Source organism: Peromyscus eremicus, chromosome 5 (assembly GCF_949786415.1).
Source record: "Peromyscus eremicus chromosome 5, PerEre_H2_v1, whole genome shotgun sequence".
NCBI lineage: Eukaryota > Metazoa > Chordata > Mammalia > Rodentia > Cricetidae > Peromyscus > Peromyscus eremicus.
In genome coordinates, this window is record NC_081420.1 from 116,893,566 (window position 1) to 116,908,337 (window position 14,772).

The 14,772-nt window shown below is 40.4% G+C and overlaps 1 protein-coding gene across 1 annotated transcript in view; it reads left to right on the plus strand.

Annotated features, from left to right (window-relative positions):
• The first annotated feature begins 1,318 nt into the window (after nt 1–1,318).
• The window catches only part of Nr3c2 (nuclear receptor subfamily 3 group C member 2), a 332,940-nt gene continuing 319,486 nt past the window's right edge, over nt 1,319–14,772 (plus strand). The window contains exon 1 of the mRNA XM_059264271.1: nt 1,319–3,075. Coding sequence (XP_059120254.1) covers nt 1,319–3,075 — 1,757 coding nt within the window. The remainder of the gene's footprint in view (nt 3,076–14,772) is intronic.

Sequence of the window (14,772 nt, forward strand, 5' to 3'; positions counted from 1 at the left end):
CTCAGTCTCTGACTTGGATTGTTTATGAGTAGATTTTTGCTTTTTGTGTATAAATTGGTTCATAAGGTTAAATAATATATCAAAAAGGCTTGTAATAGTGTGCTGAGTTATATATAATATATAGCATATAATAATTATGAACATATAGCCTATTATAATCTGTTCGTGAACTAAATTTATCGATTAGAGCAGATGGAAATGAATGTATATTGAAAACACTCTCATGGGTTCCTCTAGGATGGAAACTAGGCGGGATTTTTTTTTTTTTTTTTTTTTTGTTACTACAGATTCAGGACTGTTCTTAGGCCCAGAGTGTAACAAGTGCTTGGGAAATATCATTGAATAAATGCTTACATGATCAGGGCCCTTCATAAGCATCCTCCATTCATGGTTGAGAGTAAAAATGCCCAGCTGTTGGAAGACTGAAGAGAAGTGTTGATAGGCCAGGGTGCTTGTCAGAGCTGCTTCCTGTATTAAGTACAAGAAAGAATCCCTGCTGCAGCAGACCTGTCTGGCAACTTCCCGGGTCTGTGCTACAAGTCAATCAGTTAATAGAAACTTGTCCTCTTCAGAGCTGACACTAAACTATCTTCACCACTAACATACCATAAGAAAGTCAACAATTTTTTTCCTGTGACTATTCAGTTGGTAAGCATATGTTTGGGAGCTGTAACTTTAATTGCATTTCCGTTTATAATCATTTATAATAAGGTTATATATTTGGTCATATGGAAGGCAGCTTGCGTATGACCAAGTTTCCCAAAACTCTAGAGTCATAAAGTTAGCTGTTTGTTTTGTTTTAGTGTATAAAGGAGCTTTATTATGGGAGCGAGCTTAACAGCAAGGAAACGAGCCATGCTCCTGCGTAGAAGTGGACCCCAAGGAGAGGTTGCCCAGGTCAGTCTTCAATTTGACATTTGTCACCATGCTTTTGACTTGTCAATCACCTGCTTCATTTAGTCCTCACTTCTACTCTACTATCACATCAATACCTAGGATTATATTGACTATTAATTAATATCCAAGTAAGTTAACATTTATGAATGTTCCTTACAAACTATGAAGGCTACGTTACGGCAAGTTTTATTGAGATGCAAAATTGTGTTTGGTCCTTCCGGCTCTGAACAAGTTATAGTCCATATTCTGTATGTGTGATATATTGTGTTAGCACCCAAGAAGATAAATTTTAATGCAATTAGAAATATTGTTCATATCAAATAGAATATATATTGTAGCTCAATAAATGCAAGTTTAGAATGCCTCAGCATCCTACTGTGTACTGACTCTAACATGTTAATAAAAATCTTGTTTGTTAGCTATGGAAACCAAAGGCTACCACAGTCTCCCTGAAGGTCTAGATATGGAAGGACGCTGGAGTCAGGTTTCTCAGACGGTAGAGCATTCCTCTCTTGGACCTGCGGAAAGGACCGATGAGGACAACTACATGGAGATTGTCAATGTCAGCTGTGTTTCCGGTGCTATTCCAAACAACAGTACTCAAGGAAGCAGCAAAGAAAAGCACGAACTACTCCCATGCCTTCAGCAAGACAGTAGTCGGTCTGGGATTTTACCATCTGATATTAAAACCGAGCTGGAATCCAAGGAACTTTCAGCCACTGTGGCTGAGTCCATGGGCTTATACATGGATTCTGTGAGAGATGCCGACTACCCCTACGATCAGCAGAACCAACAAGGAAGCATGAGCCCAGCAAAGATTTATCAAAACATGGAGCACCTGGTGAAGTTTTACAAAGAGAATGGCCATCGGCCCTCCACGTTAAGTGGTATGAGCAGGCCCTTGAGGTCGTTCATGCCCGACTCCGGAGGCTCCGTGAATGGTGGGGTCATGCGTGCCATTGTTAAGAGCCCAATCATCTGTCATGAGAAGAGCCCCTCTGTTTGCAGCCCGCTGAACATGCCGTCTTCGGTCTGCAGCCCTGCGGGCATCAACTCCATGTCCTCCTCCACAGCCAGCTTTGGCGGCTTCCCAGTGCACAGCCCCATCACTCAAGGAACCCCTCTGACATGCTCCCCCAATGTTGAAAACCGAGGCTCGCGGTCGCACAGCCCCGCACATGCTAGCAACGTGGGCTCCCCTCTTTCAAGTCCTTTAAGCAGCATGAAATCCCCGATTTCCAGCCCCCCGAGTCACTGCAGTGTAAAATCTCCGGTCTCCAGTCCTAATAATGTCACCCTGCGCTCCTCTGTGTCCAGCCCAGCAAATCTTAACAACTCAAGGTGCTCCGTTTCCAGCCCTTCCAACACCAACAACAGATCCACACTCTCCAGCCCGACAGCCAGCACTGTGGGGTCCATCTGCAGCCCGATCAGCAATGCCTTCAGCTACACCACTTCAGGCGCTGCTGCTGGAGCCAGTGCCATCCAGGATGCGGTTCCCAGTCCAGACACCCATGAGAAAGGTGCTCATGACGTTCCTTTCCCTAAGACAGAGGAAGTCGAGAAGGCCATCTCCAATGGTGTGACTGGCCAGCTCAACATTGTCCAGTACATAAAACCAGAACCAGATGGGGCTTTCAGCAGCTCCTGCCTAGGAGGAAACAGCAAAATCAACCCCAGTTCTCCATTCTCTGTACCAATAAAGCAAGAATCAGCCAAGCACTCATGTTCAGGCGCCTCTTTTAAAGGGAACCCCGCGGTCAACCCATTTCCATTCATGGATGGCTCATATTTTTCCTTTATGGATGATAAAGACTATTATTCTCTATCAGGAATTTTAGGACCACCTGTGCCCGGTTTTGACGGTAGCTGTGAAGGCAGTGCATTCCCACTGGGGATTAAGCAAGAACCAGATGATGGGAGCTATTACCCCGAGGCCAGCATCCCATCGTCTGCCATCGTTGGTGTGAACTCGGGTGGACAGTCCTTTCACTACCGGATTGGTGCTCAAGGTACAATATCTTTATCACGGTCACCTAGAGACCAATCTTTCCAACACTTGAGTTCCTTTCCACCCGTCAATACATTAGTGGAGTCATGGAAACCACACGGTGACCTGTCATCTAGGAGAAGTGATGGATATCCAGTCCTAGAGTACATTCCAGAAAATGTGTCAAAGTAAGTTGATTTATTTTGGAGTCCTTTCTCGCCTCTCTCCCTTCCTTTTTCCTTTTCTTTCTTTTTCCTTTTTCTTTTCTTTTATTATTTTAGTTTTGAAAATCCTGGCTTTGTAAATTGTTACATCCCATCTTTATTTTTGCATTTAAGAGATTGACTTTTATTTTGTTTAAGGATGGTCATTTTTGTTCTCTTTGGAATGTTGACATAAGACTATTTTTTGAAGTAGAGGAACAAAAGATTCTTAAGATCTCTTGTGAAATGTTTGTGTTGACTTGGAAAAAGCATGCATAGGTGCGCCTCTGTTGTCTGTTTTAGTGTTTGGGAAATGTTACTGTCTGTACTGTATCAGAATAGAACTCCTTTCCCTTGTGGTTTGCTGCTTCGCTGAGACTATTAAATTACTTATCCTCATGGTCCCATTTCCTTTTTATATTAAAATTCTTTATTAATTACTTCAATAGTTGTGCAAAATAAAACAGAACCCCAAGTCTGTTACCTACAAGCTTCCTTCTCTTGCTATTTTCTAGGAAGGTTTCTTTTTTCAGGGGAGGTGGGTGAGGGAAGTAGTCTAATTATATGAAAGTTGTAGTTTCCTGTCCAAACAAATTATTTCCTTAACTATGAAGGCATTTATAGACTCAGCCTTCTACAAGCACTTAGTGGGCAATCTTACTTTCTTATGTTATGTATATATATATATATATATATATATATATATATATATATATATAATCACTATAGTTTTGAATTGGTGTATTTTTAACTTATGAGCTATGCAAGAAGATACACTTTATTTACTGTAAACGTGCCTTGGTTTTCCTTGTTGCGGAGAATGGTGTATGTTCAGGAAAACACGGAAGCAGTTTTAGAGGGTAAGGGTGGCTCTTATTTATGCAATGAGCACTTGCATTGGACTTTGCTTCAATTCTGGTTTTATTACATGGATGTGATAAGTGAACCTTTTGTGGAATATATAAAGTATAACTTTTCTAACTACATTTTATTCCTTTGGCATCTAGGAACATGTGGGTATTTTCCTTCATTTCCCTGAATCTTTATTTTGTGGAAAATAAATCCATTCTATTAACAGAATATAGGATATACCTATATTTTTTACTGTTTTTTTTTCTTTTTTCAAATACAAAGCAATAACTTTTGGCTTGAGAATTCTTTTCCTTATCACTGGCTCAAACCATTTTTTTCTTGCTTTTATAGAAGCAAATGTTCCATTAAGAATACATTCCTAGCAGTTCTCCATAGTACAGCATGCCATGTTCCAGTGCTGTGTCTCAGTCTCCTCCTGATTATCCATCGACCCATATCCTTAGGCATGCCATGGGTATGAGCAACTAGCCTGTGTTTGTGGATATTGAAAGTGTCTGCCTCCTCCTAATAGTACAGTAACAGGAATTCTTTCTGCTTGTGCATTTCCTGGTGGTTTTGTGTCAACTAAGATTAAGCTTCCCACATTTCATTGTGAAAATTTTAGTGCCTCTGGCATCCCGTAGGTTGGTAAGTCTTTACAGCTTTCTCTGGTGATGGTAGCCTAAGCCTATTTGCTTTGCTCATTTCAAGAATACAGTCTCAAGGATCAGAGGGTACATAGGCTGTTTTCTAGATTTTGATATACACAATACAGTAATCTCATCCATGTTTCATCATTGGTCTCTTTCTTTGTATCTTTTTAGACAAAATTGGTTTTTCCCAGTTTTTTCCACTTGCAATGATAATATCCCATTTCAAAAAAGGTTGGGTAAATAAAGATTGATGACTGTGAAGCGCCAAGGCTATGTGGAATGCTGGTAGTCTGAGCAACACCTCTCCTCTGGGTAAAACCTATTTTAAAGGCTATGTGGAATGCTGGTGGTCTCAGCAACATCCCTCCTCTCTGGGTAAAACCTATTTTAAAGGTTTCAAACTGTGATCTGGGGGATTCCAAGACCTCTCCAAGGAGGTTTATGAAGTCATAAATCATGAGTGGGTAAAAGATCTTCTCAGAGTGGAAGGTGGACAAATGGATTTTCATGCAATGATGTCTGAGTAGCTTGGGATTTGTTCAGATTCCATGTTGTAACTGTCAACCATTCACCATATCCAAATGAGTACTCACTGTCAGTTCTCACTATGGTCCCAAAGAACCATGCCTGTAATGATCTGAGCGGACCTTTATAGCATTCTTCCCATTTCTAGGAAGTCCATGTGAGGCTACATTTTTTCCCATATTCATGGGACAGACTCTATTAGTATATGTTGAATGCAGGAGTTGATATGAGAATCTGGCTCCTATATTAAAGGAAGATAATAGACTTGACAGGAAAAAAATGGCCAATTCTTCACCAAAATTTTTCATTTGGAGAAATAGTTATTTTTCATAAACTTATGTTTATATTAATATGTAATTGTTTTCAAATGAGCTAAATATCTGCTTCCGCTTATAATTTAATTTTGCTATAACACATAAACACAGGTATTTTTAGAAATTATTTTTGGACCTTTGATAAGGTTTTCGTTTTGAGACACATGTTCTATCTAAGCTAGCCTTAGACTCTCTTTCTTCAGCTTCCTGGATGCTGCTACCCTTGCTCCTTGTTCAGAATGAAAGGTGTTTTCAGCATAGAAGTTGATCACTGCCGGTCTGTCCTATTCTCCACGTTTTGGCAATTGATAGAGATATAATAGGGGATAAATGATAGGGGATTTAATTTTCATTAGCCTACTGAGTAGTTTGGAAACAGCATCCTATTCAAGTAAGAGAAATGACTGTTGTTTAGGCTGACAGAAAAGAGTAATGGCCATGGTGTACGTGTTGTCTTTCTTCGCTGTGTGGGCATTCTGTGGGAGAAGTGACGAAAGTCACCTCTGTTAATCATTCCCAGTGAAGAGCTGAGTTCCAAGTTGTAAAGTAAATTATGACAAAGCTAAATGTAAAGCCTTAGGGTGGACACTGGACCTAGTTGGGTCATGTGGGTTAGAGTTTCCCTGTCAGGGTTAGTGCAAACAAGACTGTGACCTGGGGTGAGTCAGAACCTCTGGTGCCTCAGTGTCTTCTTTTTAAAGTGAGGGAGTAAAGCTTGATTCTCTGTGAAGTCTGCCGGTAAGATGACTGAGAATCCCTTTGGAGGACCAAAAAAAAAAAAAAGTGTCCCTTAAAACAACTGTTAACCTGATCACAAATAATTGTGTTTCATGCATGCACGTGACACGCACACAGACACACACACAGACACACACACAGACACACAGACACGCACACACAGACACACAGACACACAGACACGCACACACACACACACACACACACACACACGGCTCTAGCAATTTATCATTATCTGGGTGAAATGAGAGGTGGGGGTGACCTCTCACTGAGAAGTTGAGGCACCTTTGGTCCCTTTTATTAGCCCAACATTTTCTTTCATAAAATCTGACATCTGCTATGAATTTTTGTTCTTTCTATTTGCAATATTCCTGGCACAAGTGGCCTTCTGCTAACACAACACTGGCTGTTTATGGCAATGACCATAGTCACTGTGATAGTCTCATAATACAGTGCTAACAATGACTTAGAGTTTTGAATGTAAAGTCCACTGTTTCAAAGGGCATAGACTGGCAGGTTCCAATAGAGCCAATTAAGTGCTTACCATAATTCAGACATTTTTTTCAGACAGAAGAGAAAAATTTAGTAAGTCACAGGTAAATGTTTTTATTTGTCAATTATCCTTGAGGTTTTTTTTTTTAATTCTATTTCTGTAGGTGACATAAAAGTTTCAGAAGTTTGTGACAAAGTTTTCCCTATCAGTAAACTTTCAGCTAAGCTTCGGAGATGTCGATAGGTTTCCAGGCTGTGTACTACAGAAACAGAGGATTTGGTGCAGGCATGCTGTGTGTGTGAGTGTCATGCTGGCTATGGAAGCCACGTGGACTTCCTGGGACATTGGGATGAAAAGGGGCAATGTTCTTTTGATTACTTGTCACATAATGTTTTGACTTCAAAATGGCTAACAGATCTATAATTTCTCAGGGCGAGTCCTCTAAGTGATGCTTTAAAATGACTTTAAAATGAGACTTGTTTCTCCTGAAAGTTCACTTACTTTCATTAACTTACATGATTTCTGGAGAAATTTGTGATCATTTTATTGGGAAAAAACCCAAACCAACCAAATAACAACAAAAAAGCCCCAAGTGCTTTATAATATACAAACCACTGTGGCAATGACAGTGTATTTCTGTTAAATCTTGCTTCTCACATCAGAAATGTCTCAGGTTTAAATTCCAGCACATCCACCTTTTATCCCCTAAAAATGCTTTATTAAGTGCTTCATACTTAAATATGAATATTGAACTAAAATCTATAGTTACAGTTAGATAAATTGAACAATTTCACCTTAAGGTTGTTTTCATCCTTGCAGTCTGCTGGATCCAGGACCTAGAGATTTATCATTTATAGATTCAAGCATTTTGCTTATTGAAATTCTGGGTGTGCCCAACCTTTCCTGTCCTTGCGTGACAAAGTGATAGCAGATGTTATATCGCTACGACAATTTCAGGGTAACACTCAACTTCCTTCAATGCTTTGATGCCATTATATTTTGCCTCCAGAATAATAACCTTTCTGGCTTTTGGTTGTTGCTTTTAGTTTCCTATTGCTCATTTGGCAATAAAATTTCAAACCTGCTACTAAGTAATTCATCATTTTTCTTTTCTTTGCTAAACTCAGATATAGAAAATAATAGACTTCTTAATTATGCTTAAATATACATATTATCTTGGATGATTGTATCCAAAAATTATTAATGAAAACCAAGGGGGGGAGGGACATGTATACTCACTGGACAGTGTTCTCAAGAGATGCACCTTTATTCTAAACTTTAGTGTTTCTGGTTTGAAATTTGTGAATTTCACTTTAGTTTTAAGAATTTTATTTTGTTCTTTGTGAAGTCAACATGTATTTACAAATAGATATTCGTTACTTAAGTGATATTCTAGAAGCCTCTAGATTTAGGATTGTTAATGGTATGGCCAAAGCCCAGAATTCTATGTTGAAAAGAGGTAGGCATTTTGTATGTAGTTGGAACTATTAATTGGACAATAATTGGAACTATTAAAAAGTCCACGCTTCAGGGAGCATGTGTGAGATAACCACTATCTGGACTTGTGTCTTGGGTCATGACTTAACTTGACCACTGATAAGGACGATCATGACCACGTGGTGTGTGGCTTAACCTCATGTGTTAGTCGTTATTGAGACAAATCTCTAAAACAATTGCAGTTTGTAAGGGGCAGAGCTGACCAGGTATTCTGACACAGGAAGACAGTGTGGAAAATGAGGAGTTAAGGGAGCTGGTCACAGTATGTATTTTTCACCTAGTCTTAGAAAGTTTGTAAGAGGTGACTATTACCTGGTGCAGAACTGAGCAAAACCCCAGCTGTGCTGCTGGTGAGGATGGGTGGGTGGGGAGAAGCAGCCAGACACAGGTTATTTGGAATCAGAGCAGAGTTGAACTTGAAAGTCAGACTAAGAAATTGCTGCCCAATGTGGTAGATAAGGAAAAGTGTTCTAAATGCTGAGGCAGGAATAGGGAAGTAGGGGGCACTGTAGTGCACATGGATGACCTTCCTTGGGCTGAAGCATGAAGTGCTTGTAAAGATACAATCACAACTGTGTGGAAGACTAGGAACTTGTCTCTCACCATAATGGAAAGGAGAGGGCAGATTTGAAATATTACAGAAACACCAATGTAGGAAACTATCTTGTGTGTAGGCATGTGTTGTGTGGCAAAATGTTTTCTGAAGAGACACAACACACACATCTACTCACCCCAGACAGCAATCCCATGACAGACCAAAGTACAGATATCCTTTGAACTTGGTGAACTGCAGTCAGACTTTCCTTCGTGGAACCATCAGTTTGCAAATAATCACACAGAGACTTCTTATTAATTATGAAAGCATGGCCTTTTGCTTAGGCTTGTCCCCAACTAGCTCTTATAGCTTACATTAATCTGCTTCTATTATTCTATATTTTGCCACATGGCTTTTTTACCTCTCTTCCGTTCTGAATGTCCAACTTGGTCCTCTCACTGGCATTCCTGCTCACTTAGATTCATCTCCTCTTCCTCTCTCTTCCTGGAAATCCCACCTATCCTCTCCTGCCTAGCTATTGGCCATTCATCTCTTTATTAAACCAACCAGAAGATGCGTTGGCAAAGACACATCTTCACAGTGTACAAAAAGATTACCCCACAACAGTGAACCATGAGTTTTACTGGGGCTCCTAACAGCAGAGAGGACTCAAAGGCAGCTCTATCACCCAAGCCCACCCCAGGACGGGTGAGACAGCTCACAGAGCTAGGAACCTGGAACACACTGCACGCTCTGCAGGCAGCTCCACAGAACAGAGAGCATCTTTTCCAAGTGCCTTAGTTGGTCTAAACCTCTTCCAGGAAGCTTAGCTGTTTCTGCTTCTTCCAGGCAGCTGGTCTGTCTCAAAGTCTTTGCAGCTGGGCTTCTCTCAGCTTTTATTGATTACTCTGACAGGGAGGGGTCTAGTAGATATGGTCAGTTTCAGGAACTTCCTGAAGCTATTTTGAGTTGTTTACCTTCCTGCTTAGGAAGATTCCCTGCAGGTGGAATGTTTCAGTCTCTGAGGAGGATGTTATACAATAGCATGTCTTCATGCAAGCATGTAGATGCCAGAGGTCAACCAAGCATGTCATTCCTGAAGCACTGTCAACCTTGTTTTTTGAGTCAGTCTTTCAGTGCCTGAGGACTCACATATTAGAGTAGACACACAAAGCAGCAAGCTCCAGGAATCCACTCTCTCTATCTCCCAGGTTCTGGGATTACAAACTAATGCCACCATGCTTAGCTTTCTAATTTTTATTTTTTAACATGAGTTCTATGGATCAGACTCAGTTCCTAATGCTTGCACAGCACATATTTTACTGATTCATCCATCTCCAAGCTTGTAATTTTGTATACAAATTTAGTTTCAGAATTATATAAAAATGTACACAAGAAGTCTGTCATAAAGAACACCTGTAAATAACAACTGCAGTACTACCATCAAAACTAAGAAATGGTTATTGATAAATTGCTGGCATCTATCAGCAGATCTTATTATGCTTTTGCCATTTGCCCCAATAATGACTCTTTCAGGAAAAGGACCCAGTTCAGAGTTTACTGCTATGCTAACTGGCCATATCTCTTTTTCTCTTTTGGTTTGGGATAGTTCCTCAGTCTTTTCTAGACTGTATGACCTTTTTAAAAATTGTGCTTATTAATTTTGTAGGCATGTAGTTTGAGTCATGTCTGTTGAATAATCAGAGTAAACCATATCTATGTACTTGAATATCACTTCTCTATGGCAAAGCATCTAAATATCTTCCTCCTAGGTTTCTGATATGTGCAGTACACAGTTATTATGGTAGCCAGGCACGCTGTGCCTGCTGTGCAGGAGCACACAGGAATTTCTTACTCAGATATGGATCTTCAAGGTAGAACCTGATGGCCAATCTCCCCGTCTTCACCTGTACTCTCCAACCTCTGGTAATCAACAGCCTATTCTCAGTCTCTATGACAACAGCTCTTAGGTTCCACCTCGGAGTGAGCTCCTTTGACAATGGCCTTTCTGAGGCTGGCTTATTTCACTTAGCATAATGATCTCCATCTATGTCGTCCCAATGACTGACAGTGTTCGTGCTTTTTGTAACAGAGTACTATTGCATCATGTATACATTCTATATTTTCTTTATCAACACTTCTATTGAGTTGATGAACACATAAACTATCTCCTTTTCTTGTGTGTCATGAACAAGGCTCAAATGAACATGGGAATATGTCTCTTCAACATATTGATTTATTTCCTTAGTGTATTTCCAGGATTGGTGTTACTGGATCCTATGGCAACTTTTGTTTGTTTGTTTTTAAACCCAATAGTCCTTTCTGTGATGACTGTAGCATTCAAGGGTCTACTTCCCTCCATCCTTGCCAATAGTTTCTGATAATAGGCATTCTTACATGATGATTTTGATGTGTGCTTTTCTAGTGTTACTTAATATTTTTTCATATACCTCTTTGCCACTTAATGTCCTCCTTTGAGAAATGTTTTCTTGAATCTATTCGTTAGGGTTCTTTTTTCTTTTATTTTTGAGATTGTAATTACATCACTTTATTGCTTACTTTAAATGTTTTAGATGTCCTTACATGTTCTGGATATTAACCCTTGTCAGAAATGAATTAGCAAAATTTCCCTCACGTTCTATAGGCTGTTTCTTCACCTCAATGAAAGTTTCTTTACCAAGTGAAAGCGTTTTTAAATTGATGCAAGCTTGTTTGTTTAGTTTTGCTTTGTTAGAGTATTTCCCACAAACAATTCCTGCCCATGCCAGTGTCCTGGAGTGTTTTCTTCAGCAGTTTCATTGTGGTTAGATCCAGGGGATGCACAAGTAATTCTTCACTCTTCCCATTGCATTTGACGAGGGCATATGGACTGTTCTTGCTACTATTCACTTAATACTGTCAACTAAAGTTGCTCCTATCCTTTTATAACTAGGTCTGTTTTTACGGAAATCCTTTGAAGGCATCAAAACAACCCATTCTTCATGAAACTTTGCATATTTATTTTCTTTTTATATTTACATGGCAGCATTGTATATCACTTTGTGCCACGGATTCTAGCCTGTGTGGTAGTTCAGATTGTCTATGTCCCTTTGTCATGACTCCATTTTCTTTGAGCAGTTTGCTTTTGTCCATCTTATATTTCCTGTCCTCGTCCTGAAATCACCATCTCTTTGAGGAGGACCGAACTTGGTTACCCGAGTTTTAAATACCAGTGTTCCCTCTGATTGCAGACTGCCTGTATGGATAGCAGTGTTGAATATCTGTTGAGAAGGTTATGATGGATGCATTTGGTTAAGAACGTGGAGAAATGGACCCATAACACAAGCAACATATCCTAACAAACGAACGAAATGGAAATTATTTAGAAAAATAAACATAGAACTGAAACATGGATGCCAAAGCTAAGATTAATTGTAAACCTTGGACTTGACAAAGTAAAAGGGCTTTTAAGGTTATAAATCTAGCCACATAGATTTATAGATCCCAAAGATCCCAAAGTAAATGCCCAAAGAAATTACATGTTTTCCACAACCATACACAGTAGTTAGTTTCAAGCTGTGGTAGAATCCTGTCCTATGTCCCTCTGTTGAATTGACCCTCTCTTCCCAGAGGAGATGGTGGCACTATAGTCTGGCAATAGGGTCTACAGGTCCAGGAATATGAGCTGGTGACAGGAGTGCTGGTTAGTTTTGAGGAGGGATTTGATAAAGTGGTGGAATCGGGAATCAGGTCATGATTGGTCAAAGGATGAGCAATAAAGAGAAATACAGGATGTATGAGCATACCAGAAACTCTAATATCTTCAAAGAGAGGAGGACTACGGGATGCATGAGCATACCAGAAACTCTAATGTCTTCAAAGAGAGGAGGACTACGGGATGCATGAGCATACCAGAAACTCTAATGTCTTCAAAGACATCTGTTTGGATGACAAAGAAGAAAGGAATGGGGAGAAGAGCTAACAGTAGAAAGAAGCAGTAGGAGCAGAGTCAGGGTGTGGTTTCACAGGTACAGTAGGCTTGGCTGAGATTAAAAAGGTGGGAGGGCCGTGTCTAGGGAAGGTGAGGCTGGGAAGTGGACTGTGATGGGCCTCAGTCATAGAATGTTTAACTTCTAGATGGAACATATGTTCTGGCAGCTGCTGACAGCTGGTATTACCCATTTTACAAATACTAAAACAGGGACAGGACACATGATTAGCCTAATGCCACCCAACTAAGGTAAATGGAGAAGCTGATAGTTGAAAGAGAAGAAAGGTGAATGTCCTGAAGAAATAAGCAGCCTGATGGAGGTTTTAAAGATGTAAATCAGATTGTGTGGCCAATGCCCTCTGCTGCCTTCTCATTCAAAGAAGCATAAAGCAAAATAATTGAGGGGCTTAGTTCTCAGCCCCCAACTGTTGGATTTAGTATTTGTTTCTTTCTTGTCCCTTGCCTACTCTGAACTCTCTGTGGCTCCAAGGGTCTAAATCCTACTGTTTGTGTACAGGTCCCGCTGCTAAAATACCTCTGCCTCCAGATTTGGGTTTTCTCTTTTTGGTCATTCACTAAGGATCAGTGCACATGTCACCAGTCACAGTGTCTCCCTCCCAGCCATTTTATTCAAAGTGATGACCCAATCTCCTTCATGCTATGGGAGGAGCCTCATTATATCATGTCCTCTACCTAGGAATGTAGCTGTGATGTCAGCCTCAGAAGAGCCATGACCCAGTCTAGCCATTTCCAGAATTCCTGCTGGATGTGAAGCTGGAGGGCTGAACTCACTAGTGGAGGGACTTGGGGCAAGCGTATGTATAAACTCACTAGGTAGATATTGGTGATGACTACATATTTGGGAAATTATCATCAAATGACACTGTGAATTCTATTGAGTTTAGCTAAAAAAATTGTAGCGTCTATCAGCACATTTTAGAGATGTTCACAAAATAATAAAGAATGTGGTTTTGTTTTTTACATTTCACACAAAAGAGTAATTGGTAATGATGTTTTCCAAGCTAATTGGTAACATATGCTCTTGGACTTTATTTTGAGGTTACTTAAAAAAAGTATCAAATGGCAAAATTCTTCTTTGGATATGGAGTGCTTAGTGTTTTGCTGAGTGTGCAGTAATTTATCAACAGTTGCATAATACACTCAAGTCCCCTTCTGTGGCCCCTTTCATCAGCAACCGCTTCCCTCAGTAACCCTTCCAAGCCCGAGTAACCCTAAATGTGTCCTCTCCTTGTATTTATTTTATTGTTTTTTTTTAGAATTCTTATATGAGTATACTGTATTTACAATATTTCCAGTCCTTCCTCTCTCTGTTCCAACTCCTCCTGTCTGCCCAACTCCCTCAAGTTCATAATGTCCTTGGTAATTATGGTTGCTAAACACACACATGCATACACAATGTACTAAGTCCATTTAGTTTTGCCTCTGTGTACATGTGTTTAGTGCTGACCTCTTGGGTCTGGATGACTTATCGAGGAATTTGTCCCTGGAGAAAATGGATTCTTCTTCTCTTAGCCACAGTGGGTGAAACCTTGTTTTCCCTCATTAGTGTTGACACAGCAAGAGATCGTGTGGGTCTTGTTGACACAGCCATACTGTTGAGATTTCATGGACACAGCAACCTTGTCATGTCTAAATGATGCTCCCTCACAGTGGGCATCCTGGACTTGTCTCTTACAGTCTTTCCACCCCCTCTTCTGCAATGTCCTCTGAGCCTTAGGTCGTGGGTTGTAATGTGCCATTTGGGACTGAGCACCCCATGGCTGCTCATTTTCTGTATTTTGACCAGTTGTGAATCTCTAGTGCCCTTGTGTGCTGCAAAAGGAAGCTTACTTGGTGGGTGGTGATAATGACATTCACCCAAGAGGGGAAGGATAAATATTTAGTCTACAGTTTTGGAACTACAGTTACTTAGGAAAATGGCAGTAATACAGTGTTCTCCAGGGTCTGTGACTTTCCAGCCCTGGGTTCCTGGCCAGGCTTACAGTACCAGACCCTCCTGCTGCATGAATCTCAAGTCCAATTAGACCGATGTTGGCTACCCCTGAGATATTAGTGCTGCTGCTGTACCACTGGGGATTATTCCC